We start from the raw sequence: 18513 nt of genomic DNA, 5'->3' as shown, positions 1-18513 counted from the left end.
GACCAAAATTAATACTAACTTCAGATCGTTGAAAATCTCATCCTATCCCAATTATCACAAATGTCTCTAACGTTCCACTTAATTAATATTCAACAAATTAATATTTTAATTTCTATTAACGTATTTAATAAGAGTTAATTTCAAATTTTCATATATTAAAATAATGGGTTATTATCTAGGGATGACAATGGGGAGCGTAGAGGAGGGGATTGACATCCTTGTGTCAATCCGTGATATTCTGCATATGTTCCCATCCCCTCCCAGTCCCCGTCAGAATTGCTTAAGGGGATTCACGTCCCCTCCCCGATTAATAAAAGGGGATCTTCGAAAAACTCTCAAATAATCGATACGTTTTTTATTTCTAAATTTGATTTAATCTATTAAAATAAAAAATTTAAATAAAAATAAAGTTTGACAATATATCTTAATAAAGTTTGGATGTTATAGCTTTAGTTTTTGCTTTAATTTTTGTTTATTATATAAAAGATTAAAACAAAAATTTTGGGCTAAGGCCTTTTGAATAAGACCTGATAGAATAGTAATTCTATAATTAGTTAACTGGGCCCAAAATTTCATAGTATATTTGTATAAATATTTTTATATTTGTTATTTATACTAATATTTTATATTTTATAATATAAATTTTACATTTATTCATTAATATTTCTAAAAAATGAAATTAAAATAAGAAATAAAATGGGAAAATAGAGAATTGGGGAGGGGATGGTAATTCCATCTCATCCTCGTCCCTTCCTCGAAAAAGCAATTAGGTAAAAGATCGTTCTCATCCCTTTTTTGAATAAGAAATTGGATATAAAATCATCCCCATACCCTCCCCAAATAGAGAAAATCCCCAAGAGGCCACGTTCTCGTGGGGATTTCTGTCATTCTCGTTATTATCATTTCCTACTCTAAGAATTAAAAAAATCAAATGACTATAAGAAATATTGTTCCCATCATTTATTACTATAACTTTGCAAAACCATTCATTTTACTACTTTTCAGTTAGGACAGTTAGTTGACTAGTAAAATATTAATTTTACCCTTTATGGTAAAATACACAACTAGACGTATCAAATAAAGACAAAAAGTTATTATTATACCTGAAATTGTTAAATAATAATTTTAACCATGAACTTATGAATAACCCTAAATTTATTATAACTATAAAAGTATTGAATTAACAAAAATACGCCTAGATATTTTGTGAAAAACACACACAATCTATTCTAAAAAAAACAATTAAATGTGGAAGTGTTGATTCTTTAGGTAATTTTTGAATTTTCATAATATTGATTTTGATGATAACAAACAAGATTAAGAATGATTAATCTTTTAAGCTCAAATTATTGAAAAATATATTTTTAAATAAATCATTATTTTTACATTATAAAGGTTTTATATTTAATGGAAAAATGATTTTATGAAATTGATTGTTTTTATTCTTTTTAAATAAATCATTATTTTCACATTATAAATGTTTCATATTTAATGGAAAAATGATTTTATGAAATTGTTTGTTTTTCAAAGTTTATGGTTTAATTGAAAGAATTTTGAAAACTTTGAAATAAACAAGTATTGCTTGAAATTTTGGTAAAGGACTTATTTGAAAAATATCATAGCTTTTTTTCTATATCATAATTTCAGAAAGTTTTGGGATTAACAAAGCATTAATTAGGAATTCTGAAATTAGACCTATTTGCAAAGTTTTATAACGTTTTGGGCCGTACTACAGTTTTTGTAAAGTTTTGAGATCAAACTGTAATTTTGAAAAATAGTGCACTGTGCAGGTCACTGTAGCATCCGGCTTACCGGATATAAAAACTGGAAAACCGGATATAGGGCAGAATGTATCCAGAACGAAAACGGCTTACCGGATTTCGAATCCGGCAAGCTGGTTAGGCAAAATTTTGAATTTTACCTTAACGGTAACATAAATCCGGCTTACCGGATTCCATAAACGGCAAACCGGATACTCCCAGAATGTGTATAACGGATAGTAACGGCTAGTTTTTGAGTTTAAACTATAAGAACTCAAATCCAACTCATTTTGAAGCTCTCCAACAAGCAAAAACAAAAAGCACACGTGATATCTTGAGCCTTCAAACTTGCGAAATACAAACATTGAATCTTTTCTTGTTCTTCATTTTTGAATATCTACTCATTGAGTGAGTTTCATTGTAACCATCATTTATTCATCTCAATTGTAAGAGTTTGAGTGTGTGAAACACTTGAGTGAAGAGATTAGCTTCCAAATCACAACATCATTTAAATGTTTGGTTAAGTAACATATATGGTAACCATCAAGCATTGTAGCGTAATAAGAGAACTTGCATAGTCAATTGTGATGGAATAGTTATTGATGCTAAGATTTTATTCTCCTACCATTAAAAGGTAGAGATAGATATCTCTCCCACAAATATGGGTAGAGCTCATATATGCCTAGATGTTAGTGGGGTATATATATCACTATATTATGGGCTGTAATATGATAGAATTGATTTAGATTAGTCTAAATGGATCCTTGATTGTAAATATTGGTGTCAAATATTACTAAAACTCTGATTGTATTAAAAGAAGTTACATATGTGGAGGAAAAAAAAGAAGAGTTGGATAAAAATTGTGGTTAAAATCGTTAGCTAAGACTAATAAAATACTATAAGGCATGCTTTTAGGTGTAATTCGATGGCATCCGGAAAGCCAGATATCCGGATCCGGTTAATTTTATATTAAAATAATATATAATATAAATATATATATAATGTTAACTAATGATAGAAGAATTTCATCTTATTGAAATTGTTAGACTTGAAATTCGAGACAGATGTAACGTGTCCAAACTATCCGCGATGTGATCACCATTACCATGAGTAACATTTACATATTATTTAACCTGCATCTTCTATTTAGTAATGCACGCATTTGACATTGCACACTAACAAAATTTAACTCAGTACCTTGTTGTTTAGTGTCGAATAAGTCGTATTATATTTGACAAACCAAATAAGCAACAACTGTAAAAAAAGTTTATACAAATTTAAGAAGAAGAATGGACAATCACTACATTTAACCATCTTGACGCATGTCTACAATACCACAGTAGCTACTGTATCTGCTTCTATATTCAATGGCTTTGCGCTTGTTGATAATAAGAAAGAACTGCAAACAGAGCTTGCTGCAACGTTAGGAGAAGTAGGAAAAGAGCAGCAAGAACGGAGATGATTGCCCATGGAGTGTTGAAATAATTGTGCCTCAACTTGGCCATCCACTTATTACGACGCCTACTGCAATGCAAAATCACTTTGTTGAAAACCTCACGGTAATAGAACCTCTCACCGAGTACAACGCCATCACAAAGCTTGTTCAATAAGGTTGCAATCACTTCATCATCTCCTAACAAATTCTCAATTATTCCACGACGGCGGAGTAATTCAGCATCCTTTGAAGAATTGATGAGGCAGTTCAGGAATTCGACATAATCGATTACATGCTTCAGATTTAAGTCTTGGGAACACTGCTCGTATGCAATGAAATTCTGTAAAATTGTTTCTGTAGCATCACCAATTTCCAAGGACGGCATCTTCATTACCCCATTTTCGAACTTAATATCGAACAAGGAATCATCTTTAAGGACCCCAACCTTCCGGAAGTGGATTCCAGCCTCTTGAATCTCTGTGGCAGAACCAATGAAGCTCCAGTAACTATTATTTGTGGCGTTATTCCTATATGCTTCAACTCCTGCAGGTGAAGGAAGCCAATTTTCGTGTATTAAATGGACCAAATGTTTTATTTCATTTATGGGGTAAACATCAACTTGATAAACAATATCTCTTCGACAACCTTTCCCTGGTAATATGCCATTGAAAAAACGCAGGATCATGACAAGAAAGCTTTCGTTCCTTGAATCACTAGGCATGTCAGTCATGATAAACAACTTCCAAATAACAAAAAATGGAAGTTGATTCTCAAGCAAAATCATATCTCGTGCTATGGAAGGTAACATCCAACCTAGTTTAAAATTTGGGTCATCATCTCCTCTCAAATGTTTCAACCTAAACTTGCGAATAACCTCAACAATAAAGCAACCATCGAGAAGCATCATTTGCACAAACTCATCTCTGTTTAAACTTGTGGACCCTCCATAACACTTTCGAGCTCTTTCTTCCAATGCCCTCATGGCCATGACATAGTCTGACAAAGGTATACGAGTACGCTCTAGAAGTTTTTTAAGATAGCGAGTTTTGTGCTCTTCAAAGGCCAATAATTGTTCTTGGCCGTGATGATAAGGACCGATTGCAAGCATTTCTGGTTCGTAAGCCTTTTCATTTAACTTTCGCAGTACATCAGGCACCTTGAAAATGTTGAACTGATCAGATGGCGTAGCAGTTAGACGACGAAGCTTTTCCCCAACAAGATCAAGCACTATGTCAGCTGGTTCACTTGCCATGACTTGGTCTGCATTTAAGTCACAATATCAAGCACTATCAAATTTCAAGAATGTTGAAATCTGCATTTCCATAAATTATCGACATCCATTGAAAACACAAGTACTTAAATTTTTCATAAAAGCTACCACGAATATCAAGAATTATGTCTGAATTTCAAAAATTCCGATGTGTACTAGCTAACAACTAGTGATTGATAATAGTTTCAACATCTAAGAAGTATAGTTACAGCACCACTTGTACAACAAGAGGGAGTAAAACAAATTCAACAATAATAACCCACTAATCGAATGATCATAAACAACTCAGAAAGTTATATATTTTTTCAATTTCAATTCTTTATATCCTTAGAAATAATTCCTACAGCAATGATCCAGATCACGGATCTCGCCTCTCACACGGCTAGAGAAACTAAGCAAAATTCATACAAAGTCGATTAATGCTTCAGAGTTATAAGATACATAATTCTAAACAATTTTGTGATAACTTACTTGTTTGAAGGCTATCGTTCCTATTGCTTGACGAGATCGCAATCTTACCAGTGCAACGATTCTTGGTTGACGAGATCCCAATCTTACCGTTGTAAGGAACACGATCCTTTGCTTTTTCTAGTAACACAAAGGAGACTACATGTGGAAAAAGGCTATGATGAATGACGACCCACCACAGAAAATAAATTAAATTGTACGGCAAGTTTTTCTTTCTTTTATATTTTCAATTTCTTATCATTAGGCAAATAATAATAATAATAATAATAATAATAAAAGAAGGAAAAAGGCTTTATAACCCACGGGCAAATTTATGGAAATACTTTGCGCTTTTCAATTTCACCAAGCCATACAGCCATACTCTCACCAAAAGTCATACTCTCAACTTTCTTGTAAAGTTAACCAATTACGAAGTTTTAGTCCCACCCGCTGTCTGGATGCTCTGCTCACCGTCGCCCATTTTCCTGGCCACATCTCCCGCCCATTTTCCTGGCCATCTCTCACCCATATCTTGTAATCCAACCACAAAGTCAACAATTTGCAGCCCACAACACACCAAGTACAACTTGCCTTTCAAATTTTCATTTTTTTTTTTCCAAATTGAGATTGAGTAAGGAAAACACTTTCAAAGACATTTAAGTCGCTTCGTGTGCCATGAACTTTAAACCTCTATTTCTTCCAAAATTATCAATTTCGTTGAGGCCCAATTCAAACTCTAACACTCTTCAATCGACAATAAATCCTCAACAATCAAGTCAAATGAGTAATGTTAAAGTCGTGGGCAGTGGTGAGAGATGGGAGAAATGTGTGTTTTATTTTGCTTTTGTATTTTGGTTGATTAAGGGTAAATGTGTCAAAATGGCATGAAGTTGGTTATATTTATAAGAAATAAGGGAGAGACTTCTTTGATAAATTAAAAAGTGCAAAGTGGCCATGTCTATAAATTTCCCAAATTTCTTTAATTTTTTCTAATTAGGAAGTAGAACAAGACTGCCATTTTTTTCGTCAACGAGACTACCACTTTGAAAATTCTTTCATATGTTTACAAAGTTGGATAATCTCTAACAACTCTAACCACAACCCTTGGATCTTTACTTTATTACCAACCTTGAAAAGTGTGCAAATAATTAATAGGTGACAGGGTAAATAGGTTACAAATTTATCAAATAAAAAATAAATTTCCTTTCTTTTCAAATGAATATATAACAATACACTTATCTTTTATTATTGAAAAAGTAATAACCTTTCAATATCACAATAATTTTTCAATATTACATTTACGAAAAATAATACCCACACTTTTAAGATTTGAGAAAATAATCATGTATAGCGGTAAAGTTAGCTGCTTTCTAAAATTTTGAGAAACTTACAAAAATGTCATTATGCAAAATTTAAAAAATTGCCATTATTTTATTTACAATTGTACCACTCTTTTAATTTACAACTCTGTCATTTACATAAATAAATAAATAAAAATGAGCATTTATTTCATTTGGGATTCCCATATCGTGCTCTCTTTCGTGGCTTGTTCAGTTCTTCGTCTTCTTCTTGGTAAGAATAGATAGTAAATTTATTTTTAAATTCAATCATTTATGATATATTTATTAATTATAAGGTAGTAAATAATTTCATAAATAACTATTATATCTTTTGATTCTAACAACCTAAATAAATACAAATATGGTAACACAATAAAAATAATAAATAATTATCATATGATACAAATAAAATATTATAATAAATATAATTAATAAAATAACATGTATAATGAATATTATTTTAATATTAAGTTATTATTAATCTATCTCGATGGGTTTTATTAATACTAAAATTTGTTAATCCAAAAATTGACTTTAAAATTTATACTAATATGGACATAATAAAAAAGATATTGTAAATAAAATAATATAAACTTTATAAATTACTGTGAATGTTAGGTATAATTATTTTAATATTATTAATATGCCAAATAGATTTTATTATTAATAAACGAATGTGACAGATTAATAATGTTAAAATAACTTTTCTAATATTCCAAACAACCTATAAAATTTATCTTATTGTATTTATTATATTATTTTTATTTTAATTATATTTATTATAGAAGTTTATTTAAAGTCAATTATTGGGTTGTTGTGATCAAGGATATAATAGTAAAAAAGGGATTTACGTGACCATTTATGAAATCAAGGGGGTTTGTATGACCATTTAAGCAAATCTTGAGGGTATGAGTGGCCTTTCCCCTTTAAAATAAGGAATCCACTATTAAATGAACAATAAACAACTCGACTATTACATTTTCATTTTTATTTCATTTCTTATTCTTTGATAATAATTCATATAACATTGAGCTTGATCGTGGATCTTGACTGTCGCATGATTAAGTAAATAAGCAAAATTCATTGGGTACAAATACAGTGCAAGAGACATCAATTTATTTGATTAATGCAATGAATTTTGAAAAAACAATCCTATTTTTTTATAGGATCAACTTACTATATAAATTAATTATTACCTAATTTGAAATTAAATATATATGACATATTTATGTGATTTTGTTTATAAAAAAAAATGTGCTTAGTTCACTTGCTTCTTTTCGAAATTGGATATGACTTGAATTTTATCTCTAACTTTTGACAATGCGAAATTCTAATTGTTATTATCATTATACATCAATAAATTATTCAATGTTAGTATTGCTTTGAGTGCTTCTTTATGCAAAGATGAGACTCTTTGTAAATATCATTTTTAACATAGAAAAATAAAATATCTATAATAGTCTTATTACTACTAATGTAATGCAATTAACTACTAAAGAATATCTTCATAAATTAAAAATATTTTAATATATCGATTAATTAATATTCACTAAATTATTGGATTTTCTATGTTCCCATGGCTCTTAAATTATTGAAGTTCTAATATATTACCTAAGCTTGGTCTAACTTTATTTTGTTGATCATCCGAATTCAAATAAAAAAGAGAAAGCTTAATTTCATGATTGTAATAAATTAAGATCAAAATAAAGGAAATATTATTGTAAATAATTTAAAAAATAATTGTACCCAAGGTTTTTGTTGGATCAAGGGATTTGTTGCAACTTCCTAGCTAGCATGTCACTCTTCTCCACTTCTACATACTTAGCTACAAAAGTAAAGGCCGCTATATTGGTGCTCGTAGAATGAATATTAAACCATTTAACTTCATCTTCTATTGTCCTAAGGGTGTTTACTGGCCCCACGAATCCAACAATTCTTAAGATGACTTTTAATGTTAATAAAATAGGATTTTAAAAACATTGTAAATCTTTTGACGGAACTGTTTAATTTAGTCTACACCTCAAATAAATTCAAAATAAATTCAACCATTTAACAATTTTTAACCTTCAAATTACATGCACCATTTTCATTAATGGTTGGTTCTTTTCTCTTCAATTTCCAAAGCTCTCCATTCTTATTTATAACAAGTTTGTAATATCACAATCTTTATAACAGTGGAATAGTAGATTGGAGCAGAAGAAAAAACACCTTATTAAATGAAAATCGAATAAATTGAGCGCATATTTGTCAGACGAGGTTGTAGCTTGTAACAAATATTTTCATCCAAAAATAAACCATTCTTATTTATTACAAAGTTGTAATAAATATTTTCATTGAAAAATAAAGATTTTAAAGAGGCATCATTCAAGGATCCATAAAATTAAAAAGTGAAAATACAAATCTATTTACTTACTAAACTAATTTCAAGCTTTTTAAATAACACATTTCTGGTAAAACAAGAATAACAGGTACAACTCAAACTTTATGAATAAAAAGTACTTACAATTATATTGAAAAAGCATAATTTTTTTTAAAAAAATTTTGAAGTTCGAATTCAAAACCCGTGCCCTAAACAGGTTACTCCTTTGTGAATATAATAAAGCGGCTTTGTGAGAAGTTTTAAGGGGTGCTAAAAGCTGAACTCCTAATTCATAACATTGTACAGGCCCTCTAAAGCTTAGAACCGAAAACATTCTTTGCCGGATTTGCAAACAAGCCCAAAACATTAGGCAAAAGTAGCAAACGAAGCCCACAACAGAGGTCACAATCATGGGTCAGTGGAGTCGGTGTCGGTGAATACAACACACAAGAACAGGACCAGGGTGGAGTGGACTGGTGGTCCACGAAAGCAACAAAACTGAAAAAGAAAAATATAATTATTAATTCTTTAATTCTTTTCTTTTGGCTATAAACACCCAAAAGAATCATTAGTTTCGGGAGAATATTATACAAAAAGTTAAAAGAATATAAACCAAAAGCAAAAAACTCTCTTGCCTAATTACCCATAAAAAGCTTAATTACATTTTTTGCTTCTAAAAAGCTTAATTACCAAAGCAAAAAACTCTCTTGCCCCGGCGCCCCTCGGAGACGGAATTAGGTTTGGCCCATTATCCATGTGATTGGTTGTAATTGTAATTGACATTTGCTATATATGCTACAGAAACCCTCAAAGACCTAGCAAAGAAGCAAACGTCCTCACGATGAAACCTCTCAGGAATCACAATGAATGTGGTGGTGGAACTTCTTCTCCATTTCCGTGGGACTTCGTTTCCATCGAAATTGAAAGAATTCTGATTTGTAATAATGAATTATCAGAATTCAAAAAATTCTTTTTGTAGAAGAGGAATGACCGATTTGACAAAAAACAAAAAAATTCCGTTCATAGTTTTGTAAAACTCCAATGACTAGGGCCAATTTATGCAGATTGATTCTACCTCATTTTTTCTTTTTCGATGAAATTGATTGTTGACCAATGATCCAAGAAGTAAAGGTTGTTGGCTCTGCTTAATTTATAGAATAATATATCTTTTTGTGCTGATAAACACAATTCAAATCACCTCTCCCTCTTGCCATTGCCATTCGCATCCCATTCCTCCCACACTCTTTTTGCATTCATTCGCTTATTTCTACTGTTTCTTCAGGAAACAGTTGTTGTTCATGATCATGTAAATGTACTATTTTAATAAAGGAAAAATTGCATCTATATTCCCTTGATTTAATGAAATGTATACCTAGAACTTAAGTTTTAAAAATGGTCATATAGACATCCTTTTACCTTATTACTCTATTAACTTAAAAAAATTTGACTCTAAATTTTATAATAAATAAAAACATAATATTAAAATACCTATGGTAGATATGTGCATTTTAAATTAATTTCATATTAATAATTTGGGATAAATTTTATTATTAATATGTGTAAAAGCAAGATTTATTTTAAATTTTATAATTAAAATGTAAAAGCAAGATTTATTTTAAATTTTATAATTAAAAATATAATATTCAAATAAACATAAATTTATTTTTTATTTTTTATTATTTTGAATATTTTAAAGAATATCTAAATGTTATTAATATGCCAATCAATTTTTGTTAATAGTAAAATTTATTTAACCCAAGATTTTTTATAAATATATTTATAATAATAGATACAATTGTAATACTAAAAGTAAATATAATAATTTTCATTTAAAAAATTTGAAATATTAAAACACTTATTTTAATATTATAGGTATATTAGATGGCATATTTCTATTTATTAAAAGACTTTAAAGTCAATTTTCTTAATTACTATATTGAAAGAGCATAATGATCAAAAAAGGGTATGAAACCTTATAGATTTATGTGTACATTTAAACAAACTATGCACTATTAGAAAAATGGTCTTGAATAATATTAGAATAGTGCCCATAATTATTTTTAATGTCACTTGTTAATTGTGTCAACAACCTAGCAGTCAGAACATGGTGATACTTATTTGTAGTGTCACCAGAATGGTGTCAATGGTTATTATTAGTGTCACTATAATGGTGTCAATGGTTATTATTACTATAATATCACCAATTTATGACACTAAAGCATCAAATTATATCAATACTATATTAGTGTCATTGATTGCTATTACTATAGTGTCAATTTTTCATTTATTATTTGTTAAAAATTATAAGATGGCGTATTGGCTATTGATTTGTTGATTAAATTAAAATGTACCACCAAATAACAACAAAAATCAATTTATATTGCAAAACCTTTCATAACATGTAATTATTATTAGTTCATATTACACAATCCAAATACTTCAATACACAAGACATCTTATTCTTATAATTGAATAATCTCAAATACATAAAAATTGCTATTATACAATCAAATTTCTTTTACTTGTAGCTGAATTTAGGGCTAAATTTAACAAATCTAAAAACTAAATTTAAAAGGATTATTATTTTTCACTCATTATCTAATTGTTGACATGACACATCTCTCATGACTAAAATTTTTTACCTTTAATGAAATTGATTGTTGACCATGCACTGAAAACAGGGCTTGCACAAAGGTTAGTAGAAGCAGGAATACAGCAGCGAGAAAGGAGATGATTGCCCACGGATTGTTGAAATAATTGTGCCTCAACTTGGCCATCCACTTATTACAACGCCTTCTGCAATGGAAAATCACTTTGTTGGAAACCTCACTATAATAAAACCGCTCACCGAGTACAACACCCTCACAAAGCTTGTTCAATAAGGTTGCAATCACTTCATCATCTCCTAACAAATTATCAATTATTCCACGACGGCAGAGTAATTCAGCATCCTTAGAAGAATTGATGAGGCAGTTCAGGAATTTGACATAATCTATTACATGCTTCAGATTTATGCCTTGGGAACACTGCTCATACGCAATGAGATTCTGAAAAATAGTTTCTGTATCATCACTAATTTCCAAGGATGGCATCTTCATTACCCCATTTTCGAACTTAATATCGAACAAGGAATCATCATCCTTATCGACCTCAACCTTCCGGAATTCGATTCCAGCCTCTTGAATCTGTGGCAGAACAAATGAAGTTGCAGTGACTATTATCGGTGCCATTATGAAGCTCATATGCTGCTAATCCTGTAGGTGAAGGAAGCCAGTTACCGTGTATCAAATGGACTAGATGTTTGATTTCATTTATGCGATAATTTTCAACTCGGTAAACATTATCTCTTCGACATCCTTTTCCTGGTAATATTCCGTTGAAAAAACGCAGAATTGTGACAAGAAAGCTTTCGTAACTTGGACTGTTAGGCAACTCAGTCATGCTAAACAACCTCCAAATAACAAAAAATGGAAGTTGATTCTCAAGTAAAATCATATCTTGAGCTATGGAAGGTAACATCCAACTCAGTTCAAAAATAGGGTCATTACCTTGTCCCAAAGCAGGGGCATCCATGTCCAACCTAAACTTGCGAAAAACCTCAATAATGAAACAACCATCAAGAATCATCATTTTCACAAACTCATCTTGGTTTAAACTTATGGACCCTCCATAACAATTTCTAGCTGTCTTTTCCAGTTCCCTCATGACCGCGAAATAGCGTGACAAAGGTATATCCAATCTTTCGCTCTAGAAGCCTTTGAAGATAGCTCATTTTGTACTTTTCAAAGTCCCATAATTGATCTTTACCGTGATGGTAACGACCAATTGATAGCAATCTTGGTGCATAAGCCTTTTCATTTACATTACGCAATACCTGAGGCTGAGGCACTCTGAAAATGCTAAACTGAGATGGTGTACTAGTTAGACAACGAAGCTCTTCCTCAAGATCAAGTACTATTGCAGTCGGATCACTTGCCAAGGTCTGCATTTAAGTGGATATAAAGACATAAATGTTGATTACTATAAAACTTAACTAAATTAATTATGGATAATTACAGAAGTTACAAGTACTTCAACTTTACATAAAAATTATCATTAATGCCATTAAGTCTGCTTTTTATAAATTTTGGAAAAAAAAAACAGTAGTCATTGATAATAGTTTCAACTTCTAATTAGAGTTATAGTGTGATGGTTGTCGAAGCCAACAAAAATAAATTTCTACTTTAAATAAATTGTGTATAGTGATTGAGCAGGGTCGTGTCCACAGAGATCGGTAATTATTTAAATCCTTTTGAAACGTAAAACGTAAAATGGGGGAATTGTTGACAATAATAAAAATCAAATTAAAATAACAAGAATGCAAATTAAAGTTGTAATTCAAATTGGAGAAAGCTCTGGTTGAAGGAATTAACTCAGCTTAATTCGACTACTGATCATTGATTCAAATATAGATTATTATTACTCATGAATAGATCGGTTATAGCTACTGAGACCCTCTAATAGCCAATCTCTCCTTAACTAGTCGATAACCAAGGTACGGCCGTTGGTTATTTCCCTAATCAATAGAAAACCCTAGATACGATCATAGAATTTAATCAATTGACAGCCTGAAAAACCAGAGAGACCCAAATCCTAATCAACACATATGATGATTCATTTAAATTAGATTGTTTATTCTCACAACACAACTCTCTGCTATGTTATTTGTCACAAACATTAAATTCTTCATACGATGAATCTTTTAATTGACAATAAATTAAGTTGATAATTAAATAGTGGCCAATGACCTAATTAACAAACATAATCATGAAAATAATACAGAGAATAAACAAATACCCAAAAAGCAATAAAACAATTAACGCACAAGAAAGATCTCACAGTAGTGATGAATCAAACCTTCGTTATCCTTTAACCAGAAAAATAAGTTTAATTCTTCATAGAGAGGAGAAAAATTAGATCTAGGGTTTCTTTGTTTTCCTCCAATCCAAATCCCTTTTTCACAATAGATTCCTCCCTTAAATACTCTCTCTCTCTTCTCTTTTAGAATTCTATTTAAAATAAAATACTAATATCTGAAATATTAAATTCGTAATTACAAAAATAATCAAAAATACAAAACACGTTAAACTAAAAACTGCAGGTCCGCAGTTGACAGCACGCGCCCACGCCTTATCAACAAAGTTCTTCTGACGCTCATAATTTCTCCAAGAGAACAATCCTCCTTAAACATCATCTTTTAGCTCAATTTTATCATTAATCAATAGAATTGCACCTACAAAAGTAAAACACAAGTAAAACATTATTATTAAGTGCAAAACATCGATATTAAGGGAAGTAAACAATGCAAAACTAGTGCATAAATTGCACTCTAACAAATTCCCCCACACCAAGATGATACTTGTCCTCAAGCATATAACTCAAGATTAATCCCAAATCTCCACTCAATTCTCATCTCAACTCATCCAAAAATAATTTTAAGCAAGCATACCTCAAGAAATTAAGTCGATCAACATTCGAGAGACAAGGATTTTTAAAGCATAGAATCTCATAAGATAGAATAAGAACATTCAACCACCAAGAAGATCCATTCAAAATTCAAGTGCAACAAGATTTAATAGCTCTCTCAATGACTTCACTCCATGCACTCAAAGTGTTTAGGGTATCATTTATGCACTCAAATCAAATCAAAGAATGCTATTACCATAAGCTTGCTCATATATCACATCTCAATCCACAAAACATGAATAAAATGCAAAAATCTAAGGGTCTTAAAAGGGTTGTAATGGGGTTAAATAGGTTAAATAAAAAAGAAAGGTCTATGAAAGAAAAAGAGATCAAAATGAGAAGAATGAACTCATTGAATGAACTCATTGAATGAACTTATGAAATCAAAATGCTTATTTCTACTCAAGTCACCACGAATGTAAACATTTTTTTTTTCGATTTTTTTTTAAATTTTTTTTCTTTTTCCTTTTTTTTTTGATGAATCAAATAAAAGAAACGAACCTTGCACAATTTAATTCAAGCATAATGCTTGTTGATCTAATTGAGAAATTTTAATACAAGGTAAAAAAAAACAACAAAATATATCCACACAATGAGTCCAAAAATCTCCTTAAATTGAGGCTCAAAAAGAAGAAAAATGGTTAAGTAGACGGAGAGAATTAGATGGGTAATGGTTAAGGCTCAAACAAAGATAGCAAATAAAGATCTTCGGGTAGAGAAAAAAAAATGCGAGAATAGAAAAATGGAAAAGGGTTTGCCCTTATCATTTTAATGCATAAAATCCCGTAATGCGGCTTTAACATGCATAACAAAGCAAGTTCTAGAATAAACAAACTAAGATTGATATTCACATAACAAAAATATTAGAGCAAAGTGGTTGCTCATAGGCTCAAATCCTCACAAAGTTGGTAAATTTGCCATCAAATCATGTACATTCTTCAAATGAATCAACCATCAATAGTGGTGTAGAATGAAAAAAAATGTATGAGTGATATATAAAAAAAAAGGTAAAAAGGATAAGAAGTGAGAAAGATGTATGTAGTAATATGAAAAGTGAAAGATAAAATATGAGTAATGAAAGAGTATGATAGAATAAAAATAGATGTAAATAATTTGAGATAGATGGGAAAAGAGTAGTGAGAAAGGAAAAAAAAAGAAAAAAATAATAATATATGAAGCATACTAACTCCAAAATCATTTAAGGATGAGTAGAGTGAAAATAGATGAGTAGAGTGAAAATACTACTTCCAGACATCAATAATGCAAAAATCCCTCCCCCACACCAAGAACTTACATTGTCCCCAATGTAAGATAATCAAAACTCACATAAAAATTAAAGCGTAAGGATAAAAGATTAAGGGCAAAAAGAAACTTCCCTGAATTGTGAGCTTTGATCCACATAACGTCTATGGGCTTGGCGGAAATGGTGGGGTAAATCCCACACTCTCGAAGTATGCAGCCAAATTCTGCTCCATCTTGTTCAACTTGTGCTCCATTTTCTCTAACTGAATGCTCAAAGGTGGTGCGGATGTAAAAGGAATAGTTGGCTGGGCAGCAGTGTCGTCGTCAAACTCGTCATCAGAGGTAGCACCACTCCTAGCATAAAGCTTCTTCGGAAGTTGAGTGGGTCCTGGTTCAGTAAACTGAAATCTCCCCTCCTTGAATTCGACCACACCTATCTTTCTCTTGTTGAGTCGCGAATGCGAGGCACCCTCCGAGATTGGATTCCGCAAGTGGCAAAACACTCATTCCTTTTCCATGTTTCGATCTTTGTCTTACGGCTTGGCGTGAATCCGAAATTGTGTTCCATGAAACCGTAGTAGGAGCGGCAATCTTCGATTTCTTTGCGACGAGTGTCTTTTTCGATGACTTGGAAGTAGATGCTTTCCTCTTCGGCATTGTTACAATAATTTCACTCATGGATTTCGATTTACCCGGCTGGAATACAGGGCGTAGGCTGGTTGCATTGCGTTGCTGCTCGGCTGGAGCTTGCTGCGCAGCTTGGGGCTGGTTGCGCACTGCTGGTTGCGTGCGGGATGCTGGTGCGTGGCTGTGTTGTGCGCCTGAGGGGGGGGGGGCTTGTTGGTGCTGCGTGCGCGGGGGCTTGCATTGCGGATCTGTTGCGCACTGCTCGTCTGCTGTTGCTCGGCTATGTTGCGCGCGCGGGACTGATGCACTGTGCTGAGGTTGATTCGCGTTGCTGCTAGTTGCGTTGCAGGTGGGACTGATGCGGCTGCAGTTGGTTCTGCGCGCTGGAGCTAAGGGTTGCTGCGGGAAAACGATAATCAACAGTGAATTTTTTTGAATTAGGGATTTGTGAACAGTGATTTGTGATTTTTGTGTTTTTTTTTTCTTTTTTTTTTAAAAATAAATAAATATATATATATATATATAGAAGAAAGAAAAGAAGGGAAAAAAACTTTTTTTTTTCATTTTTTTATAAATAAATAAATATATATATATAAGAAAGAAAATAAGGAAAAAAACTCTTTTTGTTTTAGTGATGAATCACTTTGAGACACTAAAAATTTCAGAAGTACTTTTCTAATAAGCACGTGGGCACGCCTTAAAACTATTTTACTTTAAAAATTACAGAAGTACTTATTAGTTAAGACGTGGGCACGCCTTATTAAAAATTTTCTTCTGACCAAAATAAGTAAACACATTATTTTTAAAAAAAATCTTAATCAAAATTAAAAGAAGATATAACAAAAACCAAAATAAACAAATCATTTGGGTTGCCTCCCAAAGAGCGCCTTTGTTTTATGTCTTTGGTTAGACACATTTATGCATCAATCTCCATAATTGGGACTCTCGAGAGCCACATCCTCCACAATATTCACCGAAAAACCTTCATAAAAAGGTTTTAAACGATGACCATTAACCTTAAAAACTTTGTCAGAGGTCGGACTCCGAATCCCAACTGCACCATGAGGAAAAATATTAGTAACAATAAAATGTCCAACCCAGCAAGAATGTAATTTACCCGGAAAAAGTTTAAACTTAGAATGAAAAAGAAGAACTTTTTGACCAATAAAGAACTCTTTTCTCAAAATCATTCTATCATGAAATGTCTTCATTTTTTCCTTGTAAAAAACTTCATGTACTATAGGGTTAATAACATCCACAGAAAATACCGAATGTTCCTCACTCGGATATTTCATGGCATCATTCATATTGAATTCTATAACCTCTCTATCAAACTCCATAGTGAGAGTTCCTTTATGTACATCCATTTTAGTCCTAGCAGTCTTAAGAAAAGGTCTTCCTAGCAAAATTAGGACAAAATTAAAGGAGTTATCATCTTCCATATCAAGTACATAAAAATCAGCAGGAAAAACCAACTCATTAACTTGTACTAAGACATCTTCTAATACCCCATCAGGATATGCATTAGACCTATCAGCTAGTTGAATTATCACGCCAGTTTCTTTTAATGGACCAACATTCAAAGATGAATAAATGGAACGAGGCATGACATTAATAGAAGCTCCTAGATCTAATAAAGCCTTTTCAATTCTAACACTACCAATTTTACAAGGGATAGTAAACATACCTGGATCCTTGCACTTAGAAGGTAGTTTCTTTTGAAGAACTGCTGAAACATTCTCCCCCATATGAACTTTTTCATCTCCTCTTAATTTTCTCTTAGAGGTGCATAGTTCCTTAAGGACTTTAGCATATCGAGGTATTTGTTTTATAGCATATAATAAAGGAATATTTACCTCAACCTTGCGAAATGTCTCAAGGATGTCTTTCTCTTGTTCCTCCTTCTTGGATTTTGCAAACCGGCTTGGAAAAGGATGAGGTATCACAATAGGTACGGGTTTCGCTCTGGTGGGTTGTTCATCTTGAGATTGAGGCATTAATTCATTCTTCTCAAGCTCACCTTCTACATGCTCTGTCACTTTCTTACTAGGCTCTTGCAACTCCTTCCCACTTCTAAGGATGACAGCACTAACGTTTTGCTTTGGATTCACCTCAGATTGTGAAGGCAATCTCCCTAATACTTGAGACTTTAGTTGGCTCAATGTAGTCGCCAATTGACTCATTTGGTTCTCCAAGTTCTGAATGCTTGCTGTAGTTGCCTGCTGAAATTGTTGAGTGTTAGTCGCAAGCGATTTAACAATTTCTTCAAGAGATATACCTGACTTGGAGGTTGACTGTGGAGGTGCTGGTTGTCTTGGTGGATACTGTTGTGGGAATCCTGACGGCCTAACTCTATAGCTGAAGTTGGGATGATCCTTCCATCCCGTATTGTATGTTTGTGCATAAGGATCATACCTCCTCTGAGGCATGCCTGGAAATCCTCCAACTGTATTGGCTTGTTCAAAGTGTTCTTCTTGAAGTGTAGGACACATATCAGTTGAATGACCCATATTGTAACAAATACCACA

The 18513-nt window shown here is 31.9% G+C and overlaps 1 protein-coding gene across 1 annotated transcript in view; it reads right to left on the bottom strand.

The window, feature by feature from the left end:
- Window positions 1-2941: 2941 nt before the first annotated feature.
- The window catches only part of LOC102627100 (UPF0481 protein At3g47200-like), an 80964-nt gene continuing 65392 nt past the window's right edge, over window positions 2942-18513 (bottom strand). Inside the window, exon 2 of the mRNA XM_052433474.1 lies at window positions 2942-4455. Within this exon, the coding sequence (XP_052289434.1) occupies window positions 3125-4447 (1323 nt within the window). The 5' untranslated portion in view covers window positions 4448-4455 and the 3' untranslated portion in view covers window positions 2942-3124. The remainder of the gene's footprint in view (window positions 4456-18513) is intronic.

This window comes from Citrus sinensis, chromosome 9, assembly GCF_022201045.2.
Source record: "Citrus sinensis cultivar Valencia sweet orange chromosome 9, DVS_A1.0, whole genome shotgun sequence".
In the NCBI taxonomy this organism is placed as follows: domain Eukaryota; kingdom Viridiplantae; phylum Streptophyta; class Magnoliopsida; order Sapindales; family Rutaceae; genus Citrus; species Citrus sinensis.
The sequence above is the reverse complement of the archived record's forward strand: the minus strand, read 5'-3'. Positions and strand labels throughout refer to the sequence as shown.